Source organism: Mesitornis unicolor, unplaced genomic scaffold, assembly GCF_000695765.1.
Source record: "Mesitornis unicolor isolate BGI_N332 unplaced genomic scaffold, ASM69576v1 scaffold2241, whole genome shotgun sequence".
Classification (NCBI taxonomy): Eukaryota; Metazoa; Chordata; class Aves; order Mesitornithiformes; family Mesitornithidae; genus Mesitornis; species Mesitornis unicolor.
In genome coordinates this window covers 93,173-109,995 of record NW_010164274.1, presented here as the reverse complement: position 1 = coordinate 109,995, position 16,823 = coordinate 93,173, and the positions used below count along the sequence as shown (strand labels likewise).

The window sequence follows — 16,823 nt, the reverse complement described above, 5'->3', positions numbered from 1 at the left end:
GAAAAGAGTGAGATTGCTCTTCATATTGCAAATTCTCTATTCTAAACACAGCCCTGTGAAGCCTTTCTGACAACCCTAGTAGCTTCCTCAGCTGTGCTGAGCAGTTGGCAGCACATATCGATGTGGAAGCGTATGAGCAGTGCTGGAGCTCCTCTTCCTTAGCTGGGGCCACGTCAGCATCTGCACCAAAGTGCCAGGTTCTGCTGCAGGCGGGCACCAGCACGTTCATAACAGCCTTTTAAGGGCCCATATGCCACTGCAACTGGCAGACCCTGGGAGGAAACACAGCTGTCTTACCTTTTGTTTCCATGCTGAAGAAGTCACAGGCATTTAATATTTGGGACAATTTTGGCTGACAGAGCATTCTTCTTGTCTCCTCTTCCTTTGACTTTGTGGGTTAAGTGAGGAGGGGAGTGACATCTCTTCTTGCTGGGGACCTGTCTTTCTAGGAATGTGTCAGTGACTTAATATGGAAAACTGTCGTTGCTTGAGACAACTGATTTTTACTTTTTTTTTTGTGGATTAGTTCTGTGTTTACCTAGGGTTACCTAGGAAAAAATCCACCTTTCCTTTAAAATCTCTAAGAAGTTTCTCTCATATATTTTTTTTTCTTATACATCTTTAAAAAACTGTAAACCAAGCCAGCAAAAAGCAAGTAGTACACCGAGGCTTCTGTTAACACCCCTGTTTCATACAGGAAATCTGCGAACAGAATGTAATTCTTAGGGTGGCATTTCTAAAGGTTACTTCCCTGTTGAGTTTTTCTTAGGTAGGGATTTGAGACCACCATATTTTCACACTGACAAAAGCAGTATATTGTTAGACAGTAATTTTCATATCTGTAGATTTCTACTTAATGTGTTATGAAATTAATTGCCCCTAGACAAAATATTTGTACCTTAAAAATCAGGATGCAATTCAGCTAGTTCTTTGTTCATCTGTCTCTTATTTCTGGGATTAATATATTTTTCCCTGTGACAAAAGGTATTTATTTAAACATACTTCTTCTTTCTCTCTTGATAATGTATTTAAAAACAACATTTAGAACTGATGAACTTAGTTCAGACATGACATTGAGTTGCTTTATAAAAGATTTACTATTCCATTAATAGGTTTTCTTCAGAATATTGTGAAACAATGATTTCATTACAGCTTTTTAATTCCATACTAGCATCTGAATCTCACAGAGATGCAAACAAGGTATATTTTAAGGAGAATGAAATTAAATATTTCCTTTTATAATCCTTACTGGGTAGATACTGTTGTGTTCCATTTTTTAGCTTCTTTATTATCTTAATTTATTTATTTTTTTTTATTCATAGCAGAAATGGCAAGACTGAAGGTCTATTTGCAAATCTGCTTTTAGCTTCCTGCACAGGGAATAGCAGTGATATGGAAGAAATAGTTTGTCATCCTTACCTTTCAGGGAGAAAAATAGGATTTAACTGTGAGCTAGGTCTGTTACTGTAGCATCCGATTCAGGTGAAGCTGTGTCTTGAAACCTGTGGCACTGTAAACTGGGCAGAGGCTTCTGTGTCTCCGGTATAATTCACCAGGATGTTTGCTGCCATGGCAGCCAGCAGCATTCACTGCAGTAGCAGAGAAGAGTCATATATCTGGGAATGCAGGTTGAATACTAAAATGTAAGGAGGCTTGTGCAGAGCTTTGCTTCAGTGGTTAATTTTGGCTCTTTATTGAGCTCTGACGTGGAGGCTGTACTTGCAGTTCTGTGTCAGCCCATCTAAAGTGAAGAGCTGTGCACTGGGATCAGTCATGATCTGGTGAGAGGAGGGGGAAAAAACCGAGACAGCACTTGTGCCTACTTTGGATTTCAGAAGGCAGCAGCTGTAGACAGACAGAGATGCAGGCCCACTGCTCCGATGAGACTGGTGATTGGATGGAGAGGGGAAAACACAGTTGGCTTTTGGGATTACTTCTGTGCTGGAGCAGAGTGTTTGATCAACTCTCTTCTGCTTGAAAGAAATCCAAGTGAAAATGACTGTAAGTACTGCAGATTAATGTGACGGGAGAGAAGTGGCTTAGCAGAGACAGCAGTGTAATTTTAAAGAAAATGACTGTGCCTGTCTAGTCATTTACAGTACGTACACTGCATATTGGAGCTGTGCTTTTCATTGCGAGTGCAAGGATGTGCTACCTGGGATGTGCTGCGTGCGGTGCTGAAGGGATCACCTCCCAGACCTTTCAAGAGAATTGAACTGCTGTCCATCTCAGAAATATGAAATCTAACTGAGGTGAACCCCCAGCCGGAAAGATGCAGCGATCTGCTGAACTGTCAGTGTTTAAAGGCAAGGAGGTTAGAGGAGGGTGTGTTCGTCTTCAGAAGCAGAAGTCTCTGACCAATCTCACGCTCATCAGCGAAGGGGAGAAGAGGCGATACTCGTGCAGGGAGAACTGGTTTGGAAACGCCTCCAAGTCCAGCCAGAGTTACCATCAGCGGGAGGCAGAAGCTGGGAGCAGAGGCTCCCTTTCCAAGGCACTCTCGCAGTCAGTGCACTCTCTCTACCACCCCAGCCTCAGCTCACCCCAAGCGTTTCAGGCGATACCACCTGCTGGAAGCAGGACGTCCAGGAGGCCAGAAGACCGGCATACAGGTGAAAGCTTTGAGATTAACAATGAGAAGAGGAGAAAATCTGCCGATGAAAATGCCTCCTGCATGTCCCGTTTCCCCAGCAGGAACTGGGCAGAGGAGGAGGAGGAAGGCTGCTTGCGTGAAGGGACCGCACATCTGGATGAAGATGTTATAATAACAATGCTGGGAGACCTAGAACAGGTCCTTTACACTGATATTTTAGGTAAGTCAACTTTGGCTTGACATCAGGAAGGGCAGGAGAAGACCCAAGTGTTAGCACGTATCTGCATGGAGCAGATTTTTGACCTTGACAGTGATTTCACAAGACAGAACTGGGTTTATTTGCAATAGTATGCAAAAATAGGGTCTAGGCATTTCTTCTTTGTTTGCTTACTCTTCTCTCTAAAGACTGTATGAAATGAAGACAAATGTCTAAATCACTTTTGATAGGTGCATGGGCAGCAACAGCCTGTGAATAATTGAGAATAGTTTGCTTAGCTCTTTGAAAAAATAAGGTGAAACACTTAAGTGCTATTAGTTTACTCATAAGTAATTTAATGACATTTGTTCTCATGAATTTAAGATTTAAATCTTGAATCCAAGGTTTGATTTATATAGAAAATGTCTCAGCCTACCTGCAAACTGTCGCTTCCCCCTTCCCCCCGCCCTCCCCGGTGTCATCCATGTATATGGAATTGTGAGTGCCAGGGTTTCAGTTTATAGTTTTAGGTTTTAGTTATATCAGTGCATTCCAGTGAACATTTGAAGTCCACAGCCAAAGGTGCTTCAAAAGGCTTCTGTGCCACTGGCTTTACTTTTCATCTCTCAACCCTTTATATGAGTGCTCAAAGTGTTCATTTCCAAAGCTTTGTTCTTCAGCCAGTCAAACGGTTGAAGTGGCTGCTTCCTTTCCTAAGGTTATAAAGCATGTGTCTAGCCTGGAGCTTCTTTGCTGGTGGATGTGTTAGCCCTGACTGCGTTTAAACATTCGGGATAAAATGTTTGCCATGTGTGTAATATGAAAAGCTGTCATCTCAAAGTAACAAAGAAACAAGGGTTCTCTTTTTATGCATACTTTTGTGTTGTTAGACTGTACCAGTATTTACAAAGGGGCTTCTCCTAGAGATGAGAGGTTTGTTAGCAAAGGAAGCTGAGCTCTCCACCTGCCCCTGCCCTGCTTCAGCTGTGTGTCACTGAGCAAATCCCTGTTCTCTTGTGAGCCTCAGTTTCCCCACCTGCAGAGTAAAAATGGTACTTTCAGGGTGGACACAGGAGTGTTCAATTCAATTGTTCACTAAGAGTGGACAATTCTCAGGGGAGCTACTTATTATTGTAAATCCTTCTATGAAAATAGACACTTAATGCAATTATTATTCTCCCATTTATCTGCTTTGGCTGTAATTACATGTGCGGAAGTACTGAAATGATTATGAACAGTATTATTAAATGTATAATTATGAGTGAGCTTTAGAATTGTAAATGTAGAAGTTCAACCGAGGTATTTAGTGATTTCTGTAAAATGTTTATTTTTATTTCCTCTGTACATATCTCACACAGTGGAAGAAATTCTTATGTTCTCTAGAAATTTATTGAGGGAACCTGTAATGCTTCGCTGTTTATAGGCAAGAGTTTGGGGATAATCTTTTGGAATATTCGTGTTTAACATAAATGATGAAGCTAGAAGTGATTTTACTTTTCATGGGGTCAGTAAAATATTTGCATCTGACTTTCTTGTAAGAGAAACAGAATTTTGACAGAAAGTTTCAGGGTGCCCCGGTTTTAGTCTTTCTTACCCCAGACTCTCCCTGTATGAAATAGAATGGTTTTTCTTCAATATACAAACCAGAATCACTTGAAATAACAGGCCAGGGAGCATTTCTGGTATGTTAGGTCATGCAAATATGGATGGATTCTGTGATGGCAGTGGGCCATAGTAATAAAGACCAAGGTGCCTGGGGGAGTCGGCTACCTTTGAACCCATACAAACTATCCCAATCCTGCTGCAATAAGCACCATAACATATCTTCTAGCAGGCATGATGTAGCTAACTTTTAGGAAAAAAACACATATTCACCATCCCTACGGTCTTCTGTACAGAAGGACACCTGACGTAGATGGGAAGCCACAGTGCTGCCCTGACAGTGCAGGTAACGCCACATGCAAGTAAGGTTTGAGGGTCTTGCACTCAGTGCAGAACATTTCTCAATCACTATGTTCAACTGTGTATACTTTCTGACTTGTTCATCTATGGTACAGTATGAGTCCATTGATTCTCCTTAAGAGAAGGATGGAAAGAAAAAAAGAACAATTATTTTTAAAACTTTTAATAGTTACAGCTATGAGGATTTTGTGTGTAGTACTGTATAGTATTTCAAGATCACAAAACTCCAGTTGTATGAAAAAACTGGTGCAAAGGTTTTGAAATTGCCCTTTGTGTCACTGAGAGATCAAAAGAGATTAGACTTCAAACTTTTCACCTTTGCAGGATAGAATAGCACCACTTTTATGGTATAATTTGTCTGAAAATGAAATATTCTTCTCTGTGGAAACATATTTTGGCAGTTTGCCATATATATGTACCTTTCTTTTTGTATTGCAGTTATACCTTAAGGCTTTGTTATGCTATTTACTGTACAATATATATTTAAAAAGACAGTTGCTGTCATTTTTGCTGCAAGAGTTTGCAGTGTTAACATACAGCAAAGGACAACTGACAAGGATAAACAAGGAAGGAAAGGGCAAAGTCACTGCAAATATGAATTACATTCAGTTCCTCAAATAAATATAAAGGTAAAGTACTGCTTTGCCTTTAATTCTGCCCGCTTGCATCCTGGGCTTTGTCATTCTGTACATAACAGAAAATTGTCTTGTACCAACAAGCTTCTGTTTCATCTCTGATTTGAGGCAGAGCAGGTAAAAAAAACATTTCCTGGGTCTCCCCCAGTTAGGTGTTGTGGCAGGAATATGATGTGCTCCTGGAAGTGCATTTAAGTGCATTTGATGGAGGAGGGGAAAAGAGGAGGGCAGCGAAAGTGAGGAATTGAGCACACCATTGGCAGCTGCCTGGAGGCAGGCATGGACAGTCTCCCTGGTAACTGGCTGGGCTTTCAGCAGCAGGTTCAATCAAGCAGGACTTTATGGTCTCCAGCTTGGCCTTGGCATGAGCCCTTTTGCCTCACAGGAAAGTCCAGGTTGGTGCAGAAACCTCTGCAATTAGTACATGGGATCCGTGGGTACACTGACCAGCAAGGTGCTTAATTGAATTCATCTGGCTTGCAACACAGGAGAACATTTGCCTCCTCCAAGGTATCACGTGTGAAAATGCACACAAATAGTTCATTTTATGAGGCGAAATTTTGTGACCCTCTTGGGGTGTGGCTTGAGAAGATGAAGGGTTTGGCAGCAGTGCTGGGCCTGTATCTCCACTTCTTGTCTCCACCCTGTCTGGGAGTTGACCCCACTGTCAGTTCCATGGTGGCACCCCAAGGATTAAAGATAAATGGAGCAAGAAAACAGGCAAGCAAACAGCAGTTCCTGAATGATGGTTTGGCTGTAGAAAAGAGGACAGTAGTCATAGCCAGGGTAGATGGGAAAACCTCAACTTGGCTATGAAAGCCAGCTTGACATTGAGCCACAGCTGCGAAGTACATTGGCTTGTACTATGCATCATTTGTCTATCAGGTAAGAAAAAAAGGGAATACAGAATGTATACAGAACAATTTATTTCTAGTTAGTTTCAGGAGCTGGGATTTTTCTTAACTACTTGCAAAGAGTTTGAGTGGGATAGGACCTGGACTGCAGAAGAGGGTACAGAAATCCAGTTTCTCCATGAGCTCAAAGTAATCATCCTTTAGTCAAAACTTAAAATTAAGTGATCCATTGTTTAAATATAGTTTGCTTCTTCAGATTCTCCCTTATATTTGAAATAAATGTCACTGTATATGTTAACCCACTGCTTTTTGTAAACCAATTTTAACCCATACTTGTAGTTCTGCTGCAAGTCAACATTTTTCCCATGCCTTCAAAAGGATGTTGTGATGAGATCTTTTTAACTTAGAATTCTTTCTCCGTAGGTCTTTTTCATTATTTTTGCTTTACTTTTCCAGAATGCTTTGTTAAATATATAATTTTCATTGCTTCTTGTCCCATGTTGAGTATTTCCTAGTATGGAAATATGATTTCCTGTGCAACTTTTCTTGCAAGCTCTACATAAAGATCTCTTCCTTCCTTTTTACTCATTTTATTCACTCAGCAAAGGAGTAGATAAAATGGGAAAAATCCTTTTCCCTGCGTCTCAAACATCTCCTACCAGTTTTTCTACTTAGATGGCACACCATGCTTTTCCTCAGGGACATCACCATTGTTGAATTTATGTCTTGTATAAACTCACACATAAACTTGGGAGGAGGAAGAATGGCAACAGAATGAGAAATAGAGCAACTTGAAGATGTGTATCTGCATGTATATTTTACATTTTACTAATGTGAAATATTGTAGTGCTATATGGTATTTTGCCTCTGCTTGGATTTCTGATCTTGATTTTTGCATCATGTTGAGTTTAAATTCACCACACTATCTCCTGTTAGATGTATTTAAAGATGAAACAGTTTCTTGATGTCATGAGGATTCCAAAATTAGATTAAAAGTTTGTTCTGGATGAGAATGCTGAAATTTAGGGTTAAATATTAGAGATAATTTTATTGATAGCACTATATCATTCTTGTTTATAACATCTCCAGAATGAAGAGTAAAATCAACTTAACGAAGTGAGGTATGACATGAAAGTTATCATTGATAGAGTCAAAAAAGAAATTATTTGCACTTTGCATTCAGTGTTGTACAGATAACTGTTACAGTGATTCTTCTTGCCAGCCTTCTTTCAAGCAACAGATACAGGACACAGCCAGAAGCAGAACACAAGCCTTGAAGAAATCAGTGATTTTTGTCACAGATTTTCTTTCAAAATTCTCTTATTCTCTAAATGAAAAATGAACTAAAATACCTTGATATATAAATATGCTAGAAAACGGGCATTTTTGTTTCCTCATGTATGATTTTGGAGGTTGCTTTGAGACTTATATTGTTTTCCTTTTGTAACACATAATATATCACTTCCCCCCCCCCCTTGGTTTTTTTTAATTGTTTGAAGCAAACGTTAATCAGCATGTCCCAGGTGAAATTCTGTGGGGTTCACTATTCAAGATCCCAGAGTAGCTTTTCACAATGTATCCCTGAAGGCTGTTAAAATCCATAATTGTATAAATGACGCATATGCTTAGAGTTTTCAGACTTTTATCCCAAGAAGAGTATTTTTTTTCCCATATGAAGAATAATCTCCCCCTTCAGGAAACCATTAGAGTTCAGGAAAGATGCTTTATTAAGTGCCTGACTTAAAGAGTACTTTGAAATACCTTGGATGTTAAGTGCATACTGAACAGTTGTTGTAACAGTCATCTCAATTCTTTCCAGACACAGATTTACTGTGGCTTTATTTCCTACCAAGTAATGTAAAATTTCAAGGAGGAAAAAGGGGCTATGTAATGTATCAAGTGATCTGGGGCTGCATCATGTCTTGATTACAGTGGGTAAAAATCCCAGTACTGTAAATCTGAGTTTCATTAATAGATTTGGGCCCTAACAGGCATACTTCACCATGACTCTTTTCAGTGGGTTTTTTACATACCACATGTTATTGATAAGCATATGTGTGTTTCATTACTGAAAGGATGAGGTTTTGTTTTTTAAAAGATTAAAGGAACAGACCTATTGACAATCATATGTGTGTATTCTCAGCTGTGTGTACTTTATTCAATGTTATACTCTAGTGTACGCTAAAATTTATGCTGGTTTTGCTGTTTCCTTTCAGGGGAAGACCCTGAAACGAGAAGAATGAGAACTGTAAAGAATATAGCAGACCTGAGGCAGAATTTGGAAGAAACTATGTCCAGCCTTAGAGGGACACAGATAAGCCACAGGTATACTGGTTTTGTGCAGACTGCTAAAAATTTGGGCTGTAGGGAGGGTATTACTAGTTGCTGTATGAATTAGAGACTTACAGGAGAAAATGAGCTATGACACTAACCATACTGTTTGCTAAACTGCCTCAGCAACTTCAATGTGACTTTAATATACTGTACTGTCAGTGTCTTGTACAATCATTCACAAAGATGGTTGTTTTTTATATACATCTACTTAGAAGCCTATAAAATTTATATTAGATTATTTTATAAGTAGAGGTTATTGTACACATAAACACATGTGTGCACATGCAGACACACACAGAACTTCTTGAAAAAATATCCATTCTTCCAGGCTTTGCCTTCCCTCGTATCTCAGGAACAGAGAAAGCACAGTTCACTGACTTGTCCATTTTGTTTGGCAGCACATTGGAGACAACTTTTGACAGCACTGTGACAACTGAGGTGAATGGGAGAAGCATACCAAGCTTGACAAGCCGGTCCACCCCGGTGACTTGGAGGTTAGGGCAGGCCAGTCCTCGGCTGCAGGCAGGAGATGCCCCATCCTTGGGTGCTGGTTATCCTCGCAGCAGCACAAGTCGCTTCATACACACAGACCCTTCCCGATTCATGTACACCACCCCACTTCGCCGAGCAGCTGTCTCTCGCCTTGGAAATATCTCACAGATAGACATGAGTGAGAAGGGAAGTGGTGATTTGGACATGTCCTCTGAAGTGGATGTTGGGGGCTACATGAGCGATGGGGACATTCTTGGGAAAAGCCTCCGAACTGATGACATCAACAGTGGGTAAGTAGCACTTTTTCTTCATTTGAACTAATGCATGATTGGCAGGTTTTCTAACAAATTCTGGCACACTAGTGGAAGTTGCATTATGTTTGCTACATAAATATATATATATATATAAACCAACAAAAAATAAGACCCTGAGCTGCCAGTGATGTTCTCACCTGCCTTAAGATTCAGTTCTTCTCCTTTGACATCAGTATGACTTTGCTATGAACTTTGATAAGAGCACAGGTGCTTCTTATTACTTACTGGAGTTTTTTAGTTATCTGGTAAATGACCATTTTTCACTGCTTGCCCTGGTACGGGTCTTCTTTCAGTATTTTTATGTCTTATTTGAGATGGTAGATATGGTGTTGGATGAATTTTATGAAAAGCAGTTGCTGACGGGCCAGACTTTCTCTGTTTCCACTTCAGATATTGTCTAGTGTTGTCTGTGCAATAGGCCTTTTCTGCAATCTTTTCAGCTGTGCATATTGTCTGAGCTGTAGGAATATCTTTTCATAGAAGAATAGATGAGTCACTTCTAGCATACCCAGGAGGAAGAATGACTGTTATTTTTATTTTTAATACTTGTTTGGTTAATCAATTGATTGAATTTGGGATACTGCAGTCGCTATGTTTCGAATTACTGTTTGACAATTTAATTCTTATATCAATCTTACGAACATAAGTCACTTCACCCCTGTTATGGTATGGTTTCTTAGAAAGAGCCATGTTACTCTTTTACTCCTGCTTAAATTACCATTCAGTGCTGCAGTTGGGATCTCAAGGCTGCTTGGTGGCTGAGGTAAGATTGGGTTGAACAGAAGTCCCATAGAGTACATGGCCATGTCACACCACATGACTTCACTCTGTATAAATTTAGGACTCTTGCTGTCAAAATAATCTTTTAGTTTGAAGTATAGCTATGATTAGAGAATGGTGGATGATGAAATTGGATATGATACATTCCTAAGGGCAAATGTAACTCTGCGATAAAAGTTTTCTCTAGAGTAGTGTCTCACCTCAAGCACCAACCAAAGATAGATCTCTAGAAAAAGCGTAACTATAAAGCAATCATATTCCTGTGTCTCCCTGGTGCACTGTCTCAGTGATCTGTGAGTGGAGCACTGCTGACAAGGTTGTCCACAGCACAGCATTAGTGGCTGTCAAGCAGGATGCCATATTCATGTCTGCTAGAACGGAGAAAAGACATATAGAAAATGTAATACTTTAATGTCTGAAGACCTTTTATGATAAAGGAAGTATAAATGCTGCCTTTGATGGATGCATGGGTGTATTTAAAAAAAAAAAAGATAGGGGAATCCTTTGCAGTGCCTGATGAGTTTTATTAATTAGCTTATCGCGTTAGAGAATTAATATAGTCGTCTTGTGTGACTTTTCTTTGCATCTGTAATAAGGATGACTCAATAGGCAGTAAGTTGCTGTGTGCTCAATTAACATTTTTAGGTGCAGTAAATGTTAAAAACAAGTTAATAAGCTCTAAAAATTCAGGATTCATTGAGGCATGTAGTGTCTTATCTCCTTTATGCCTCTTCCATTTTCAGTTTAATTACTTTAAACACTTGGGGACAGAAATGCAGCAGAAATTAGAAATTAGTGTGAGGAAAGCCTGTTGCACTTGTTAAGTCTCTCAATTCAGGCCTTACTTATAGACAAAAAAAATCATATAGACTGGGTTACATTCAAACCGCAGCTAAATCTAATATGCAATTCCAAAGCCTTGGAATCTACTGTAGAATTCACCCCTAGCTAAATAATCTGTCAAAAAGCCTAAATTTTGTCTTTAATAGAAGGATAAATCTATTGTGTGAGTGTGACTGTTAATTTACCTTTGAAAACAAATCTGAAGTTACCTTCTGCAGACTCCAGATACCAGGGTTTCAGAAATCCCTTGCTGAACTGCAGGCCAAAACTTACCAGTGCATAAAATTTCTTAGAGTTTAGTTAAAAATAAGCAAACCAACCCTTTGTGTTTTAATGCACTTCAGGTTGCCTTCATCGAGATTGCCACCCAGGTCACGATGCCATCTCATGAATGTATCATATCCTGTAGCTGTCATACCGGGCTACTCTCCCACAGCTTTGCTCTTAAATTTTGCACCAGTTCACTCACCTTAAATGACGGAGGTGGAGGCTGGTGCTCCTAGGCTGCCATATAAGCCCCTGGGACAGTTGATTTGAATTAAACCAGCTCCCACAATGAACTGCAGGGAGAGGGCCAACAGAACATCTGGAGCACCGCTGGGATGTGTGTGCCTTGGCTTGTGCCTGGAAATCTGTAGAACTGTTAAATGTTTGTGTGCTTGGACACACACTTTGACTGAAGGATAGATTTGAGTGGCAGCATTTCATGGCTCAAGGAGAATTTGTGTTAAGGATTATTTGAATTGGGAGTGAACTCCAGTAGAACATTTTAGCCATCATCCTAACATTAGGACTACACTTATTTCAGTAAGCCTGTAAATGTACTTTGAGGAGGTTCACTGAGGCACAGATATTTTTTTCTATGTATATATACTTCTATATTAAACACCATATATGTGCATGGTCCATCACAAGTAAATTTCTGCAAAATCTGTACTAGGTTGCTACACTAAAGTTGCAATAAACTACCAAAGGGAAATGTCAAAAACAAGAGCTTAAGAATGAAGACAGTTTGATGAAAGATCCTTTGAGAAAATAATGGACAAGTCTTGAGAGTAGGACATGCTTGTGGTGCTGCTCAGTTATAAGCAGCAAGACCTCTCATAGAGATAACTAAACTTTAGGTAGGCATTCCAGAAATTATTACTGCTACTTGAAATTCAGAAACGTTTAATAGTGCTCTAGTGAGTAAGCAGCACTATATTCACTGTTCGAGTCATTAGTCATTCGTTATAATGTGAAGTGGTGGGAATCAAGCAAAAGGGACACATACAGAAACAGATTCTTAAATGTCATTGTGTGGTCTTTGGTGGATATCTCTTTCATATTGGAACAACTGCATCTCAGTAGGGACTACAGATTTGGGTTCTCAATTTCTGTTCCCATTTAGATGGATGCTGCTGATTTTTTTATTTTTTTTTCTGATTGGGGTTATGCTTCTTGAATATGGTGCTATTCTTTGGCAAAACTGCAGTATGCAAAATGTACGTAACATTTTTGAAGATACTTGAGGGATTAGAGAGAGAGATATGTATTACCAACCTGGTAAAACAGGTTGGCCTGTAAGCCATCACAGAAAAATGCAAATAATCCTAGAACATGGAAATATATCTGATCTCCCTGTGCTGGGAACACAAACTGAGAATATTTAGTGTAAGTCTGCCATCTAACAGAACAGCCCATACCTTAAACATTTGAATTCCACAGTCCACTAACTTTAGAGTGAAACATGGTTGCTAGATGGCTGTCTTTCCCACTGATTGACCACACATTATTTTTCAGGTACATGACAGATGGAGGACTCAACCTATATACAAGAAGTCTGAACCGAATACCAGACCTGGCTGCCTCTCGAGACGTCATTCAGAGAGGGGTTCATGATGTGACTGTGGATGCAGACAGGTAACAGTGCTTTCCTTAGTAAAAAGCTATCTGATCTTTACAGATACTGTTCATCCTTCACATCTGCTAATATATCACTGTTTTGTTCATAAGGAATAGCAAGCGAGAGCAAGCATCTGAGACTGCTAGGTTTCTGAAAACACAGTATGCCAAATACTACAAGAAGTGTGGAAAAAGCAAATTTCTCACATGGGCAGGGGACTGTTATTGAAGGTGTGAGAGAAAATATTAAGAAGCCCAGACCTTACTTGCAATCTTTAATCTCTGAAACAAGAAATTATTTTTACAGGTTATTCTGTCAATTGATAGGCGTAGGGAGAATTCACATGGTCTCTAGGCACCAGAGAGCTTGTGTGTGCCTGGTGAAGTGGGTCAGAACATGCATTTGGAGATGGCTGGAACCAGAACCCTGGTCTTCCCCACTCATTTTGTCCTCTGCAGGTGTCAGAAGAAGAAGGCAGCTTCCCATGAGCAGTGGGAAGCGAGAAATGGTGTTATATCCTATTGTTTATGCAGTATGAAAAAAAACCCCAACACTATCCTGTCCCTGTACACGTATATATGAGTGTGAGCATAAAAATGTGCTCCCACTAGTACTTCTGCAGATTAAGCAAGTGTTTTCTGTTTCTTTTCATTGAACATAAAGTAGATTCATATTGGTGGCTTGTATCCATGTCTGAGAAATAGAAATTCATAACCCAGCTTTTGCAGAACTTAGACCTGTCACCTCTGAGGTTTTGGTCAGACCATCACAGAGATAAGGAGCAGCTGTGAAATTTGGCAGTCTTCAGTTTTAGGGGGTTGATTTCAGTCCCATCTTTTTAAAATCAAATTTCCTTTAAAGGAAAATGTATTTAATCAGGAAGGAGAAAAGGTTCACAGAGTCGTTCTGGTTTTACAAACCTGGAAAATTAGTTGAAGGAGTTCTATGATACTAACCTAAGTAAGATATAATTTTTAATTTTCACAATTTTCTGATAAAAATATGCCTTTGACACAAGTCAGGGATAGTCTGCATTAGTCAAACAGTGCATGCAATGCATGAGGATAAAGAAGCTAATTTTCATCTAGAGAACCAGATACTTAAAAAAGAAGGTTGCTTTAGCTGACACAGTAACATTTTTTGACCTTGCAGAAAAAGCCTATTTTAGATAGCAATTCAAATGAACATGGCTCAGTTCTTTGGAATGCGAGCATTGACGTGATGCAAAGACCAGAGAAAGTGTACAGTAGGCGTTGAAGAAAATAATTTGGACAGAACTCAGGCAGAAACAGAAGGAGAAATGAGAAATGGGATGTGGGCAGGAGGGACTTTTGTGGAGCTCTGTATGTGAGAACAAGAACCTTAAGCTCAAAGTGAGAGAGAGGGTGGAAAATTTAGAGACTGGGAGTAATGTAATTAAAGACAGAGAATGTCACCAGCACCCACATTTTTGGATGTCTCCATATCTTGTTTTCACCTGGGAGTGAAGTTATTAGGGCTTTTCCCACCACACAGTATTCAGACCCGGGTTTCAAACACACATCTTTTCCCTGAAAATAAGAGGTCCACACTAAGGGATTTTTAAATTTTTCGTCGTATTCCTCAAACTTTAGATGCCACTCAAGCCTTTTGTGTTTAATTTGCTTTGAAGTGTTATTTAATAATTTATGTGTTTATTTGTTCTTTAGAGTATGCAGGTACATACATGTTTTGCACATGAAACCACAGGGAGACTATCATCAGTTCTCAGTTAATGAAGTTTCCCAGCATTTCCCAGTACATAAATCTGTTTTGGTTTGTTTATGCAACTTTGTCAGACTGGCTAAAAATGTTGTCCTAAAAACTACTCTTCTGTTTCTGAGTCTTTCATCTCTGAGTCTATCGCTTGCCAGTTTGTGAATCAGCGACTTCAAATTTGTATTTGGAAGTTGATTATTTTGGGTCTTGAGTGAAAAGTTGACCAATTTTATGCAAGATACAAGGCTTTGTAAAAAATCAAATTCATATGTATTCAGGAAAGATTTATTTGACCTCAGCAACTAAAATCTCAATATATTCCATCTTCACTGTGCAAACTACTCTTGACATTAGCAAACTGCAGGAGCAAGCCCCAAAGTAATTTTTGAGCTTAAAGCCTACAGATGTGAAGTAGGATTTTACCCTGTAGTGACTGCTTTCCCTTACACAAAGAATGAAAGTTGGACTCCTGTGCTCTTCTGGACCCTCTAAACAGGGTGTCATGGAACATACTATATGCTATTATGTAATTAAAAACTTTAGCATCATGCACAGGAATGAGGGATTTAAATTATGGATGTTCAGGCAATCCTGGCATTTTCTGACCTTTCAATGCCTGATTTTTTACAACCTTAATCATGCTTTGTTGACATAGATTTTTTTGTGTGTTTTAAGTGTGTGCTATTCCTTGAACCAGTAAAAAGGTGTTTAGATGTGTTTAGGAGGTGGAAAAAATTAAATATTTTTAAGAGTTCTGATGATAACAAAACACATGCTTGCCAAAATGAGTCACGAAAAACCTGTATTAGGTCAAACACACACAATGTATGTCACATTTATGGTATGAAATCAGGTGGAAAAAGCAATACAGAGACTGCTGAGACACTCACTTTATTTGGCAGGATGGGTTTTGGTCCTTCACAACGTCATGGGTACCTGAGATTTCATCTTATCTAACATAGCATTTTAGATCTTATTTTTTCTACTCTGAACAAAAAATAATAGGACTTGTTACAAGCCTTCAAGGTATGCCTTGGCACTGGTGTGATGAACTTCCATGAAAGAGGATTATTCTCCTCTCTTGTCATTCCTGTAGCTATGTGAAGGATAAACCTTTTCATAGTTGGCATGATTTGCCCTGGCCTTTCTGTTGTAAAGGACTCTGCTGGCATCTCTGTGCAAGCAGAAAATAAATGATATGCTGCAAATATCTGATTTACATTAGCAGCCAGGAGAGAAGTTTCAGTATTCTGTCCATCACTAGAGCCAGCAATTTTTGCTGACAGCAATCCCATGTTTGTCATGAAAACTGAACTTAGGGTTTTCTCTGACAACCTAAATTACAGCTTCTGCTTATATTTTAAAACCTTTTTTCGTGAGCTGGAAGTACATTATTCTTCAGATACGTGGGCTGATGATATTTCTAAAGGTAATGCCATTTCTGGGAGATGTATACTTTCAGACTGATTCACATTTCACTGATAAATCAGGAATAATTAAATAAAATTAAGGGCACGGAACTGGTATAAAAAGACAATCAGGTCCCCAGTTTGATTTCACTCTAAATTGGTTTCAGATAGCACCTGCATCTCCACTTCTTGCCAAAAAGACAAGAGTTGAAGGATCTCAATGTGGAAACCTAGCCTGAGAGAACTCATCCAAATAATAGTACTAAATTGCTCTTTCACAACTTTGTAAAAAGTTAGATTAATGAATGCAACCTGAGCCAAGACTTAAGTGTTGGTTGCATACTGCTCTGGAAGGCACATTTGTGTAGGAAAGAATACAACATATTTGCTTGTTCTAGAGAAAGAATGGTAATGGTTCTGTGAGAGGCTGAGGGGACACTGACGGCATCAGATGTCAATGGTTGTGTAATTCTTCTTTTGATTTTTTTTCTAATTTGGACTCTTTTTTTTGGTCTATAAATGCCTATTCATTGCAATTTAACTTGCTTCAGATACCGTAAGAAATTAAGTTCTCTGCAGCGGGTGTGACTTGGGATGTGGCTGGGAGAGTTCTCAGTTGTATGTTATTACTTTTCGTTTATTGTTCTGTCTTCCTCCTCTACACTCTAGCCTTTGCTTTCTGGAATTCCTAGAGGGAGTATTTGAGGAACATTCTTGGAGTTCAAAACCCTTTTCAAAGTAAAATGAGCCAAAAGAGATTAGACATAAGCACACAAAATGAATTATGTC

At 39.2% G+C, this 16,823-nt stretch overlaps 1 protein-coding gene across 1 annotated transcript in view; it reads left to right on the top strand.

Annotated features, from left to right (window-relative positions):
• Positions 1 to 16,823, top strand: part of NAV3 (neuron navigator 3) — a gene marked incomplete at both ends in the record, with an annotated part of 180,489 nt that overhangs the window by 71,338 nt on the left and 92,328 nt on the right. Inside the window, 3 exons of the mRNA XM_010194243.1 lie at positions 8,457 to 8,565; positions 8,973 to 9,356; positions 12,786 to 12,905. Of these exons, the coding sequence (XP_010192545.1) occupies positions 8,457 to 8,565; positions 8,973 to 9,356; positions 12,786 to 12,905 (613 nt within the window). The remainder of the gene's footprint in view (positions 1 to 8,456; positions 8,566 to 8,972; positions 9,357 to 12,785; positions 12,906 to 16,823) is intronic.